The following is a 15,117-nucleotide window of genomic DNA, read 5'->3' as shown; positions in this document are numbered from 1 at the left end:
GAGCGACAACTGATGGTTGTCTTTGTCTATAAAACGGGAAAATGCATTTTCCAAAGTCCAAAGTGGCATCTCCAAATGTCTTGACCAACAGTCTGAAATCAAAGAACAAATCACAGAAGGAGGTGGATCCAGAGAACAAGTTGCATTTTTTGCTTGTACTTCTTGAAAAATAGCGAGAATTATTATTGATTAAGAAAAAAGCTGCCTGTTTTTCGTCTCACAATTGACTAATAATTTCAGCTTTAATTCCAAGTAATATGAAACTGGACAAAACAAGGGTAATGCTGTGTTACAGTGGTAATTGTACTACATTCATAAGGAACTTTTCTACTTTACTAGACAAAGTACTTCACAATTTTTATGCCACCCATCAGGTCACTTTGCTCAAGGAAACTTTGACATGCAGAAGGGAATGTATGATCATCAACCCAATGATTAATCAGCGATCAGCTCTCCCTCCTAAGCAGGAGTTGCCCCTGTGCGTCACATAAACCTTAAATCAGCTGTCTGCCTGTAATAACTGTTTCTACACTGAGCAATACAGAAGCACCCAGAAGCAACAACCACTACTCAGACGAGCATGTCTCACTAGTTTTCTCCATTTTGTGTTTGCATCAGTTTTTTTTTGCTTACCAATGGGACAGCAGTAGACGACACTTAAAAAGCTCAGTCTGATTGTTTTGGATCAAAAATTGACAATGTTGACGACATTTCCACTTTTAAACTGTACTTCAGATTCTGTAACAGCCCAAATAGCCCAGGTCAACAGTGAAAATACGGGTCACTATTTTCTGAAAACTAGTTGCCCCCTTTCCAGGGTCTGAAGAGATACATCTATATTTAAACTGCTCACACTGAACAAACTTCATCTTTCAGACTGACTGTTGATAAATGAAGGTTCTCTGTATTTCCACAGCTGTCTCTCAAGTGTCGGGCTCCTGAAGTGTCTCAGTACGTCTACCAGATGTACGACTCTGTGCTGAAGAACTGACCTGTTCTGCCACTTAGCAGCTCCGCTTCATCCTGACTACAAACTGCAGTGTTTTATCATTTTCTGTATCTGCAGCTAACTGCCAAAACAAGAGAACCCAAACAGTAAATGGTGGATGCTGAAAGAAAACCTGGATTAGTGGGTATATTTCACCTCTGAGGGATCAACAGGGTAAATGCTGATACGAAGGTATTATGAGTGATCACCATGCTGTTAAACACGCTGTTGGTGTTTCCTTTATTTTGGCAGTTGAACGCATTATTAAATCCTGTAATTCAGCTCCCCATTTAGATTTTTACCTCCCAGTGAGAACACGTCGACCATTCCATCCTTAACTTAGTGTCTTAATGTTGTGAAGATGATGAAACTGTCCCGAGTGAGGGGAAAAAATCTCCCCAGTTTCCATGAAGCCATTGTTTTTGTTTTTTTTTACTTTGTACAGCGTGTGGCTCGCACGTCTTTCAGTTTATTTTTGATACTGGCTTTGCTTTAGTTGTATTTTCAGAAGAATACCAGTGTTGATTTGCTCTGTTTGCCATTAATGTGTTTGAAGATTGAAACCCAGAAGCTATTGATGTCTTTTCCTGCCATGACTTTAACACAGCTTCTTTCATGTTTACTAGGAGTACTTGCATTTAGTCACTAACACCTCAAGTGTGAAACATTGTACAATGATTGAAAAACTGTGAAGTGCAATTTTTAAAAAGTTGGGGTAAGAAAATGCAAACCAGAGCACCAGTAACTGTAACCTAACTGCTCAATTTGGGTGTTTTCACTGTGGGTTTCCACTGCCATTCATAATGCAGGTGGTAAAACAGAAAACAAAGCTCTGTTCCACTAAACCCTCTTCTAGCCTTCAGCACATTCTGGCTTCATTAGCACTCCACCTTTTCCATCTCAGCTACTTGTGAACATCTTTGGAATAATTTGGCTTTTTAAAAAAAAGAAATTTGGCAGTCAAATTCTAAAACCAATTGCAATGAGAAATTGTACATGTAAAAAGAAAACAAAGTTTTCAGCCATGTGAAGCAACTTCATAGAACCAGTTCTATCGTAAATTCATTACATCCCAACTGATACTGGATTTTTGTGGCTGATTTTATCAATATTTTGGCTGATGTTCTTTATAGACACAGTGTGTTGGAGGTAAATTGATAAAATAAAACCATGGTGTCACTGTGAACTTTCCAGAAATGTATTTTACAACTTACTTTAAAGACACCGTTTGACTCCACACCACCATCTGCTCAACTGTGCTACATAATCTGCTACATGCGCTGCAGACAGTGCTGAGAGTGTTGCAATGGAGTCAAAACTGCTCGCTAGACAAACTAAGCAATGACAACATTTTTAAATTACGCTGAGCATGTTTTTCTCAATTATGCTCAGTAAAAATAAATGTTTTACATCAGCACATATTGTAAAACATATACGGCAATAATGATGCCATAGGCCAATATTGGTTGATTGAACTGATATATGTAAAATCAGTCAAGCTCTAAAGTGTAATGATTTAAATTCTTGGCCAACACCCCCAATATTTTCACCTCAACTTAGTTTTCCAACCACTACACAAACCGCTGCAGCTCTTGATTATGTGTTAACACACCAGTGCCACTCCCCGTTAAGAATATTCGTTGTCCTTTTTCTAACAGCCCCATCATAGTCGTACACGGCTTCACTCACCTCTTATTGTCATTCCTCTTTATTCTGCATCTACCTCTGCGTGTTTCCTTTTAACTGCTGCAGTAGCTCCACTTCTGCTCTGTGCTTTATTGTTTCCACTATTTCTTTTGAATGCCAGTGTTTTTTTGTTTTTTTTTGTAAACTCCATGCCAGTCTAGACTTGTGGCAACTCGGCCAAACTGAACTCGCAGGACCAAGCATTCAAAGTAATTGCCACATTTCTGTTTTAACACTCCAGTATCATTATATCCTCCTAATGTTGGCGTTGTCTGTGCTATATGAACGTTACAGTGCATACGCCCTAAGGCCCAGAGTTGTAGTGTAGTCCAGTGATGGTGTAGTTTGTGTAGCTAATAAATCAAAAGGTTTTGTTGTTACTCTGGAAATGAATTGAAGCATCGCCTCTACCTATTCAACAAGCAGAACAGGCTTATTCGATGTATCAGTTGTGTTGGTGACGCTATTCTCATACACGATAACACAAAATATGTTTATGTGCCTGCATGACCTCACTGTCATTTTATCCTTTTTCATTTCAACTCGAGTTAACACTCCTCTCCTCCATATCTCTTGTAGATCTCATGTTTTTTTTTTGTTTTTCTTTTAAATGCAGCCTTCCCACAGATAGAAGTATATCCAGAGTTGTTGCCACCAGTACAGAATTTACGACGAGATCTATCATAGCAGCTTGTGAAATGGAATATTTCTAGCGTCATTGATGTAACCCTGTTGTAAATGATTTGTTATTGTCACAGTACCACATCTTATGTCAATAAATTGTCAAACTCATTGTGCATCATTGTGTGTGTTCATAAGGTGCAGCAGAGCCGACTTTAAGAGACAGGAGTCACACTCTGGTAGGTTAATAAGAAAAAAGGACAGATTCATGTGTGCCTTCATTTCTAAACAATGCAAGCACATTAATGGAGGCCTGTAGCACAAAGCAAGACTCCTGGGGTAAATTACAGTTAATCTACAATTCATTAAACCCCTAAAAGCTCATCTCTGTGGATCTAAGCTAATTATTTCAGTTTTTTTTTTAAATGAAATTCCTTCCTCCAGCTGAACTCACTCGCTAGGCTTGTAATACATGCTCCTAACATCTGGCGGCGGTAGTGGTAAGACATGATTCCACTGTGCCATTAAATGACCAACGAAGAAGAAGCAGGAGAGGAGGCGGGTCCTGCCGGCCATGTATCGGAGCCAATCAACCGTCCTGGCGGGTCTTGAGCTGTTGTTGCTCCGGACTGTCACAGTTTTCTTTAAACATTATAACACTACTACACGGTATGGCGTCGTTTGTGACCGAAGTGCTGGCCAGCTCCGGCAAACTGGAAAAAGAGGACCTGTCCGGCAAAATAAGCAAAATGTCGCGCAAAGTGGAAGATACGAAGGTAACCCACTGGCTAGCGTAGCATTAGCTGAGTAAAGTTTGAACTAGCGCTGCTAACTGCTAGCGCCTCACTGATGCTTTGACTGTTAGTTAACCTTCGCTAGTTTAACGGAGATTCCTGAACGGACATTCAACTATAGATATTTAGTTAGTTATATATAGATAGATAATAGCCACGCCCTTAGCTAACGCAGAGCAGAGCTAGCAAGTTTATAGCAAGTTTACTGTATTGTTATTAGCATAACTGTTAGCTGTCCATATGTGAAGCAGGCTCAGTACCGTCATCTGGACTACGTGGCTCTTGTTGTGTTCTACATTAAGACGTATATAAAACCGTAAGACACTCGCTAACTTTGCTTTAAACCTAAAAACAATGTCAATACTAAATTTAAACACTAGAAGACACAGATTTGACGCACTATGCCTCATAATACTCATACATAAATTGTTAAAAATTATTTTAGTGTAGGCTAGTGAGGTAAATACAAGTCAAATACATGTCAACTATGAACAAGCAAGTAGCTAGAAGACCAGCTGCTAAATTGTCGTGCTGATTTAACATTTGTGCAGCAATTAAAGCTGCAACTTAAGAATATTTTCAGTGTTGGATGTATTTGTTTATTTTCTAGATTAACCGATTAGTTGTTTGCTATATGTCAGAAAATGTTGAATAATGTCTCTCAAAGACCAAGATGAAGTCCTCCAATGCATTGATTTGTCTACAACCTAAAGAGTGTACTGTCCCAGAGGAGGACAGAAACCAGAAAATATAATCAATTTTGGGGCCTTGAATCAGACAGGTTGGATTGCTTTCTAAAAAGTTACTTAAACCGATTAATTTTATTCATTGAAAAAAGCTGACAGTTTTATATTAGTTGATAAGTCAGTTGAGTAAGTGCTGCAACTCTTGCAGGAATGTACAACTGTTGTCAGCATTACACTTCAAACTGTTAATCTAAGTATTTTTTGAAAGTTCTGATTTGTTTATCATGGGTATATTTGGGCAGTAGTAGTAGTGCTGCAGTGATTATTGATCAACTGACAACACGTTGTGAGATCCATCAGTTGTTATAATTTTGGAAACATAGCTGGTGAAAAGATAAGCCTCAAATAATTTTAGCCATGGATATAACACCCACAGAGATTTTGTGTAAAAGAGTAAAGAATAATTTGTAAAGTTGTTGTGTGTACAAACTGAAGTCGTCAACAGTAAATTCATATCAAGTATTGGTTTGACAGGAGGGAGATAGTTATAATGAACATACTGGATCTGTGCCATAATTTTAGCTATACACAAGTGGTTGTAAATGTGCTAAAAAGTTATTTTCTGAACCTAAAGTAACAAAGCTTGTTTGAAATAGCTCAATTTCGTTTGTGTGTTTCCAACAGGAAGAAGTATGTGAAATGATAAACAAGAGGTACAGTGACTTCCTGCCGACTCTTCAAAGCTCAGAGGATCTGATGGTGCAGGTTGAGACAGTCTCCAAAGAAATGGATGCCCTTAAAAATTGCATTGAGACTGAGGTATGCACGAAGTCTTTGTAAATTAAAGACTGGATTTATAGCAGTGTTGTGAGTTTAAATTGATTTGTGTTTTTGGACCCAGGTGCGACCGAATATCCACATGGCTGTGGCTGACTATACAAAGCTGAAGCAACAACTGGAGAAAAATACTGTCATCATAACAATGCTTGGACACCTTAAAGAGGTACAACATACATGGCAATTTATCAAGTCACCTTTCATGTGCATCTTTTTCAACATCTGAAAGTTTTCTAATTTCACTTAACTGACAAATCAGATTGTTATTCTGTATATTTCTGTTACCATTCTCTCTCTAATGAGCTCATAGTGTAGATAATATTAGCTTTTAAGACAAATTAGCTGCATGAGTCGTGTTTTGTGTTAGCTATATATTAACAGAAACCTTGTGTTCAGAATTGTTTCAGCAGAGAACAGTGATATTTTATGCATCTGTAGTTTACATGTTTGAATGTGTTTATGGCTAATGTATCTTCTGTATGACTCAGTTTCATAGTGCAATGGAGGAGTTCAACAAAGCTTTACTGGAGAAGAAGTATGTTGATGCAGCCAACCAGCTGGAAAGGGTAAGAGCTGCTTATGTCATTTCCACACAACCGTACATCTACTTTGAACCAGAACTGGGCAATGATATAAAAACTCAAATTTTTGACCCCCTTCTTCAGTCACATTGTCAAAAGCCCCTGTAATAAACCTGAAAGTAGAAAAATTGAATTCATCTTCCCCCTAAACAACAAATCACTGTCAGTCAGTGTCGTAATCCGCAGGAGGCAGAACAAAACAAACCTCTTGTAAATACTGTCGGATAATAGGGCATTGTTATAAGATTAGTGCTGATCGTTTGGGATCACTGTGTGTTTATGTGTGCCTTGCAGTGACCAGTCAAGTGACACTGGTAATGTCATTTCATTGAATCCCATGAAAAGAGAGTCTGGATCAAAAATATACAGACTACAGAAAAACATGAGCTAAAATGCTTTGTGTGTAGCTATAACTTTATACAGTTGAAGGAGGCTGTTATGCACACTGTTATCTCATCACCCATGGATCACTGAAACAATATTTTTTCTACATGAATGAAAAATCTATTGATCAACTCCAGACAGAACCTGGCTGCAAAGAGATCACATCACTCCTGTTCTAGCCTCATTACACTGGCTTATTTTTTGACCTCTCACGCTTTTCCCAGCTATATATCTGACTCCTTACTGTCGTGTACACCAGTACATGTAACCAGTGTCTATGGAAGTAAAAATAATGATATTAATAAAACTATGTACATGTTTCACATGTGCAGATATGGCAGAATGGATAATTGTACCCAAACTGAAAGACCACACAGTGTGTAGAATTCTACTTAAAAAGTTATACACCAAATAGTTTTTCTTATCTGTCTGATAATTTTAAGACTTTGCTGCCCTTATGAGATACTTTGTGAAATGGATTTATAAATATATCTAATACATAATATTATTATCATTCTCATTTTCATCATTGTTATTGAAATGAGCAAACTACACCTCTTATTGAGGTGAGGGATTGGAAAAATATCTTTACAGATATGCTGGGCGTATGATTTTCAGTTCCGGTGTGTTTTCTAATGACCTGCCTCACCTGATTTCTCTGGGTAACCTGATTTCGTAAATGTACAGATTGATGGGTCATACTTTCTTCCAGGCGAGGGATAATGTGGATTCACTGAAGAGCTGGAAGATTTCTCAGCTGCCGCTGCTCAGTGCTATCAGCTCTGAGCTGACGGTGCAGAGAGAAAACTTAATTTATCATCTGGGAGATGAGTGGAAGCGCCTCGTCATCTGGACTTTACCATCTTCAAAGGGTAAAACATCCTGAGAAAACCTGACAAGAATGTCAGATGTGGTGCCTACACTTTGCTGAGTATTAACCTATGTTTACTATTTGTCTAACAAATACGCTCATCAAATACAACATCAAGTGTTGTTTTAAAGGCACCTTTCATCCAGTGAGTGCATTAATCTAAGAAATTACTGAACATTGTGAGGGATCACTCACACCCAGTCTGTACATTTTATAATCTAGAATTTCACTGGTATTTCTTATTATTCTGTATCTCAAAAACACGACAGAAAGGCTGTCTGAAGTTACAGTTTTTGCAGTAACTGTTGGATATCGTCCCCAGAACCTGCAGGTCAGAAGTCCTTCCTGAAGGTGGAGCTGAACCTGAGCAATGCTTGTAGTAAAGACAGTGAACCAAAAATATCCGCTCTGCTGTGCTCCGTCCTGCAAGCTCTGGCCATCCAGGGAGACCTCCAGCACAAGATCAAACTTTTCAGTAAGAGCAACACCCCTCACTGTTAAATATGCAAACCTCTTGTGTCTTGTAAAATGTGTTTTCATACCTTCCAGACACTTTATTGTGCGTAATTCAATTCAGTTATCTTTTAGTGACAAAAAATAAACCATTGAGTGTTCGCTGTTGTACTCTGCAGTGAAAATAAAGTGTAGTTAGTGTGTTTGGGGCATTTCTGCTCTGCAATCTGTTTTACCTTATTTGCTGATGTATGCACTGATACTGATGAGTTTGCAGGAGGCTAACATAATCTGCTTTCTTTGCCCAGTTTATTGATCTAGCTCTAAAGCATAGTTTATATAAGGTAGACCCTGCTCAGCCTTGGTTTCTGTTGTTGTTGTTCAGGTCAAGTGCTTTTAAAAAACATGTTGAAGCCGCTGGTGATGTACGATTCGCTGTCAGTGAGGGTAACGGAGCAGCAGGACGAGGGAACCATCTTGGCCTTACAGTGTTTAGAAGAGAGCCACGAGGAGCGATCAACACCTTCACAGGTCTACAGCAAACTGCTCCTGGTGCTCAAGACGCTGCACTCACATCTGCTAGGTAAACGCATAGAGGTGATATATTATGCTGTAATGTTGTTCGGTGTCAGTGTTTCACATCTACATCAGCACTTCATGATCCATGAGCAGGGTTTTTCCTGCAGCTTTTGGTGGCTAAGCTAAACTCTCTAGAGCCAAAATGATTTGAATTGGGGGAGACAAAACGTTTTTAACCAGTTTTGTCAATTAGGAGTTTATTTACTCAACCATAATAGGTATTTTTGATTATCAAACATGAGTAGTCTGCAAAGGCCCAATCTGAGCCAGGAAACACCCTGATGAGTTGGATGCATCATTAAGATGTCTCAATCCTAAACCAGTCAGATCACCAGAAAGACAGCAGCTGGACAAATTATCATGTCAATTTACTTTGATTTGCTAAGTAGTGACAGACAGCCTAAAAATGAAAGTAAATACCTCATGCTTACCTCAGACTCTGCTGAAATATTACTCAACGAGCCTGAGAAAAACTTGTGACTTGTGTGCTATTTTTCAGATGTTTCCATTGGTGATAAAAAGCTTGCGGCTATCTTGGGTGAGCTGATTTGGGAGGAAATGTCCCAGTGCATCATCCACGAGTGTCTGGTCCACTCCATCCCCACCAACAGCAGCCAGCTGGAGAAATACAACACTGTACGGACATAACAGATGTTTGTGTAGTATCATGACACATAGGGATCATTTATAGAGAAGAACTGTATCTGTGTCTTGCTTAACTAAGAGATTATTTTCACATTATTGTCTATGGTTGAGAGGTATGGTTTTACTAAATATATTTATATCTACATATGTGTTCAAGGTGATCAAGGAAACAGAAGACTTTGAGAAGTCTCTGAAGGAGATGGAGTATCTGCAGGGCGATTCCACAGACCTGCTCAAATATGCCAGAGATGTCAACTGTCACTTTGCTAGCAAGAAGTGCAAAGATGTCATCGTGGCAGCTCGCAAACTCATGACCTCCAAGATGCACAACACCGTCAAAGTAAGTGTGAGCCAAGGCCAAGTGTCTGGATAGATAAAATGCATGGTTCTTTATTGTAAACAAGGTCTGACCTGAGAACTTTGTCAGGCCAGGACCTAAACACAATTTTTATATGACAGCTGTTGTGCGAAATATCCTGAAAAATTAATGTACACAAGTCTTAAATAATACAAAGATTTGTATAAATGATAATTATATGATAGTTTACAGAACAGCTGCACCAGTAAACCTCAGAATGGAATTTATTACGGGTCTGATTGTCTCACAAAAACTCTGCACTGAAAATCTCTGCATCCTTTTTGTTAGTCATCTTATTTAATTTCTTTCTCTCTTTTTTTTTTTTTTTCCTAACCTCCTCTGTTAGATTACACCGGAGTCAAAGCTGCGTCTCCCAAAGCTTCCTGCTGCGAGTTCGGAGGTGAAAGTAAAACAAGAAAACGTAAAGGAGGAGGCGACAATGGAGAACTCAAAGCAGCTTTCTGCGTGGAGTCTGCGTCTGCCTGCCTGTCGCATCAGTGAGTCTGTGCAACAGCTGATGGAGCTCGCACTCAACACTCTGTGTGAAGCAGTAGGAAGCTCCACTCAATGGTACGTTACAGTCTCAGAGACCTCATTGTCTTTTGTACTGACTTATGTATGAGTCATAATGTGGTAGTTTGTACTCGGCAGGATATCTGTATTACATGTCAGTGGTGTCTAGGCAGGGTTTAGGCTTGTTAGACCGTCATCTAATTGGTCTTTCTGTTCTTTTTAGTGCACTACAGCTCTTCTTCACTGTGAGAAACATTTTCCAGCTGTTCTATGATGTCGTACCAACATACCACAAGTAAGAGTGTTGGCATGACATAGCAAATATTAGCCCAAACCAACATGTTTTTCCTCAATATGTAAATGGTTCTTTTGCTTCCCTGCTACCCTATCCAGGGAGAATCTGCTCAAGTTTCCTCACCTAGCTGCCATCCAGCACAACAACTGCATGTACCTGGCTCACCACCTGCTCACTCTGGGCCACCATTTCAGAAACCACCTGCCACACCCCCTCAGCGACGGCGTGGCAACTTTTGTTGACATGGTGCCTGGATTCAGGAAACTGGGTAAGCAAGCAGTTCTGCTAGCATCAGCCACATTGTCATGAATTATGACAACAGAAATCATCCTAGAGTGAATCAAATTATTAATTGATTTGATTAACTTTTGTTTTAAACCTTTTGTCTATGACAAGGTATCTGCAGAAAAACATTAATGATAAACAGCCAAATCAATATTTGTTTTGATGGCCTTCATATTTGCCACCACTTGGCTCAAATTTCCACATCTTTCACAAACTTAATACCAATGTTTATTCTTGTGATTGCCTTTTAATTGTGAGCACATGCACGTCTCACCATGCATTAACCCTTTATTTTATTTCCCTTGCAGGTGCCCAGTGCTTCCTAACACAGCTGAACGTTCAGAGAGCTGAACTGCTGGAAAGACTTTCCACCGCTCACAACTTCTGCAACCTGGATGATGAAGACAACTACATTGCAGCCAGCAAGGCAGTGAGACAGGTGAGAGGAGAGACTTTGAGAACAAACTGTACATTTACTGTAGTATTTGACAGGTATTAGGTGAAGCTGCATTACATTCCAGTGAGTCTCACTAAAGTTGTGTCTAAATAGAAGGTGTGAGCAGCAGAACCTCCAGTGACAGTATTGATGTAAAAGTCACATATGTTTTGGATGCACTCAAAGCCCAAAACATAATCACTGTAGCTGCACATGAGACAGATGACTGTAAGCTTTCTTTATCGTTGTACAATTTTTCATTCTTGCTCTGCCTCTTACTCACACTCTGCTCATGTGCTTGCTTCATTTCAGGTCATTCACCAGTTGAAGCAGCTGGGTACAGTGTGGCAGGACGTCCTTCCAGTCAGCATCTATTGTAAAGCCATGGGCAACCTCCTCAACACTGCCATCACAGAAGTCATTGCCAAGATCATGATGCTCGAGGTTTGTCTTTTTCCGATCGCAATACCTCACATATATTTGTCTTGTACCACTGCAGAGGTGTTACTGCAATAAAGTGCACATGGATTTTAGAATTATTTTTATTTATTTTTTAATCTCTAAGATTTTAGAGACCCGAATGGGTAGTCATCCCAGGTTTTCAATAGCAAAAATGTCTTCTGATTCTGGACAAAAACTGATCTGAGAGTGGAATTATGAGGATCAGCTGGATGAAAACATACATTTGCTTAGGTGGATGGCACAAATGTATAAAGTCGTAGTCAGGAAACATTGAAGATGGGGCTCTATGGTGGGTCAGGTGATAAGTTCATCATAAAGTACATGCCCACTAAACAGATCCTGATAGCTGGTTTCACTTTGCATACAGTCTTTGGTTGACAACATGTAATTAATTCACACAGTCTCTTACCATAATAAAAAGCATGTCAGGGTATTTGGTCAGATATAAAGATGCTCTGTGACATACTCTAAAGTGTACATAATCAATGAATAATAAGGATTTTGTTTGTCATTTCACTGTCTGCAGGATATTTCATCTGAGGACGGGGAACACCTCCACACTCTATGTCAGACCATCATTGAGGAAGGACCGCTGGTCTTCATCCCTCTGGCCGAGGAGCACAAGAACAAGAAGTATCAGGAGGAGGTGCCACTCTACGTGAAGAAGTGGAGTACGTTCAAGGAGCTCGTCATCGTGCTGCGAGCAAACCTGCAGGAGATTGTCGACAGGTAAGAATGAAACTTCATAGCAAAATATGAATAAATAACATAGAATAAGTAAACCACAGTCTGAAGTGTTGGCTCAATTTTTACACACAGGCAATAAGTTGCACAATTTCCCAAATATGTTTTTATGGAAAGCAAATGTACTTATTGTATGTAGTTTGATTTTATTTGTTCTGCCTGTATGATACCTGTAATGTTCAGATATTATTCATTATGGAAATGTAGCAAATTGCAGTCAGAGCTTTAACTAATTTCAGTGACTATTGTCATGTTTTTTTGCTGTTCTATAGTTTGAATTGTATTAAAGTTTGCTCCAATAAGCATTAAGTTGTAGTGTCAACTTTAAAGGTTGCAGTCGGAAAGATTTTTTTAGAATTGAAGTTAAGGTGACCAGTTAAGGCCAAGATAGACCAAGTCTAACTCCAAAAACACTGCCACAGAAGCCTTTATACCACTGCTTTAACATGCTTAGTAGTATTCTTATTGACAAGCAGACTGACTTAAATTGTCCATTTTTCCAAAATGTTTTTTGATGTATTGCATCAGACAAAATTAATGGAAGTTCATTCAATCATTTATTTATTGAAGCAGTCTGGTTTTATTTATTACCACCTTCTGTATATTATCGCCTTCTTCCTATACAACACAGTCTTTTTGTTTCAAAGTGTTGAATGGAAACAAGCCTAATTTGCATGTCTTTTTTTTTCTCTCTCTCTCTTTGCTACATTTTAAAAGTTTGCCCCAAATTGTAAATTTTCCCAGTGAGGGATTAATAAAGTTCATCATGGCTAATGACAATGAAAGAACCACTGTATTTTTCTACATGTATGGTATTAATGTGTGTGTGTGAATGTCTGATTGGTCTGATTCTGCTCCACAGGTGGGCTGACGGTAAAGGTCCGCTGGCGGTGGAATTCTCCAGTTCGGAGGTGAAGAGTCTGATCCGAGCCTTATTTCAGAACACAGAGAGGAGAGCTGTTGCTCTGACCAAAATCAAATAGATTCTTGGAACACAGAAACACCAAGAAGATACTATAGCACTTTTTCCTCTTTGGAAAATACGACTCACGCCTTTATTCATTTCTGTTTTCTGTTATATCCATAGATATAAACATTTACATGTGTGTAGGCTGAACGGTTTGAAATGGATGCATCGTGTGGTGGAGTTTCTGTCTCTGGAGTTATCAGCTTGGTGTAATCAATCTGTGCTTCTTCTCAGCACTCTGACTGCAATTAGTCCTACAGAGATTACACGAAGGCTTCTTTACATCAGCGTCCTGCAGCCTCAGTCATATAGCTTTGGGGCTTTACCACCACAAAGCCAACTGGGGTTGTGTAACCAGTGACTTAACATCTGTTGACATGTGCTGCAAGATTCAGTGTTAACTTTGCTGCACGTCATTAATCAAACTTTTCACCCTGGTTTGTTTCAGAGGTCTCGGCTTTTTGTACTGGTTGTACTGACTGAGTCTATTTGATGACATTTGTTTAAACACGAAAATGACGATGAAGTTCTGACAAACGCACTCTGGACCTTACGTTTATTATTAAGGATTCACATGTACAAGCCATTAACCCGAAATCCTCAATAATGTATTTATTTCTTGTCCAAATAAACCCAAAGACTCAGAACGTTTTCTAAACTGTTTGTTTTTAATGAATACTGTGACAACGTGAGTATGCTGCCAAAAGGAATATGCAACTTCTCCTATTTTTATTAGCAGCTGTGTATTTGCTATATGTAGATTTCTTTCCCATTTGTTTAGTCTTGAGTGAATTCTTTGTCCTCCATAGAACATACATTCATCTCCTATAATTCCGAATGTGTTTAGTTGGACCTTTTCTCTCCATCAGGGAAATTTTTAACTAAATGGGCAGTTAGTATGAGCCTTGATCGCCCATATTGCAAGAGATTGATTTACAAAAAAAAAAAATACAGGTTTTCCAAGAGTACTGAAAAACTTAGAAACTTTAAGAACAGTCCTCAAGTCCTGAAAAAGTTTTGATATTGTCATCTTTTCCTTTTTGCAGACAGTCAGATCTCTACAACAGCTGACAGCAGAAATGATGTTCAGGCAGCAGATGAAGTTAGCTTGGCAGGGTGAGGCTGAAACGCTCTGAATGTCCCACAGAGTTGTGGGTTTTATATTCACAATGATTCACGTCAGGTTAGTGTTGATAGTTTCCTGAATTGTTGTGATCAGGATGGAAAATCACTGTACAGCCAGAAGTTGTCCTGATTTTAATACATGTTATAAAGAGAGGCAGGGCTCCAGACTGACTTTTTCACTGGTAGCACTGGTGCAACCAACTTTCTCATTTGGTCGCACCGCCTATCTGGTCACAGGCAAAGCATAAGACTTGCTGAACATTTTCTTATCGATAGACACTACAATTTACCGATGTTCCCTAAACGCCTCAAAATACAGAAGACTGTAGCTGCTGTTGGTATCTGTGGTCTGCTCAGACAGATGTGCGAGCAAAAATGACTTTAAAAAGAGTTAACTTGGGCGTTGTCACGTCAGATTTGTCCTACATGAAACCGAGTGATTTTATTAGTTTTTTTACATGCACTCTTTTCTATGAGTGGAAAAAAACAGCGAATGCAGGTGTGCTCCGTTTTTCATGGGAAGACCCCATTTTTAAGCGTAAATAGTGCAGTACACTGAACTTATAAGAGTACTGCTTTCCACCCTGTGGTTAACAGAGCAACTTCCTGTGCCAGTTACAGCGACACTAATATAGCCTCAAGATCATCATGCACGTTATTGATGCACAAGTGAATGAAGAGTGTATGATGCATAATGTTATGTTAAGCACAGCAAATTTTGTTGTATTTCTTGGTGCAATGACAAGAAAGCTTTCGGATTCTGATGCACTCACACCAATGCGACCACTTGAAATTTTAACTTGCACA

General features: G+C 39.1%; 2 protein-coding genes across 4 annotated transcripts in view; both read left to right on the top strand.

The window, feature by feature from the left end:
* The window catches only part of LOC103360248 (AP-2 complex subunit beta), a 38,539-nt gene that overhangs the window by 19,357 nt on the left and 4,065 nt on the right, over positions 1-15,117 (top strand). For 2 of the 3 annotated variants that reach the window (XM_008285934.1, XM_008285933.1), the window contains one exon: positions 917-3,471. In XM_008285934.1, coding sequence (XP_008284156.1) covers positions 917-991 — 75 coding nt within the window. In that variant the 3' untranslated portion in view covers positions 992-3,471. Of the gene's footprint in view, positions 1-916; positions 3,472-15,117 lie in introns of those variants that run through there. The other variant, XR_520345.1, reaches the window with a different exon arrangement.
* Positions 3,882-13,843, top strand: zw10 (zw10 kinetochore protein). Its single transcript, XM_008285935.1, has 16 exons — positions 3,882-4,071; positions 5,460-5,594; positions 5,677-5,778; positions 6,101-6,178; positions 7,290-7,449; positions 7,771-7,923; positions 8,287-8,484; positions 8,980-9,116; positions 9,283-9,465; positions 9,830-10,053; positions 10,220-10,291; positions 10,390-10,559; positions 10,885-11,015; positions 11,325-11,456; positions 12,001-12,203; positions 13,081-13,843. The coding sequence occupies exons 1-16, from the start codon at positions 3,967-3,969 to the stop codon at positions 13,199-13,201; spliced, it is 2,304 nt and encodes a 767-aa protein (XP_008284157.1). The 5' UTR covers positions 3,882-3,966; the 3' UTR covers positions 13,202-13,843.

Source organism: Stegastes partitus, unplaced genomic scaffold, assembly GCF_000690725.1.
Source record: "Stegastes partitus isolate 25-593 unplaced genomic scaffold, Stegastes_partitus-1.0.2 Scaffold423, whole genome shotgun sequence".
NCBI classification, from domain to species: domain Eukaryota; kingdom Metazoa; phylum Chordata; class Actinopteri; family Pomacentridae; genus Stegastes; species Stegastes partitus.
Note: the sequence above shows the minus strand (reverse complement) of the source record. Positions and strands in the feature narration are given on the sequence as shown.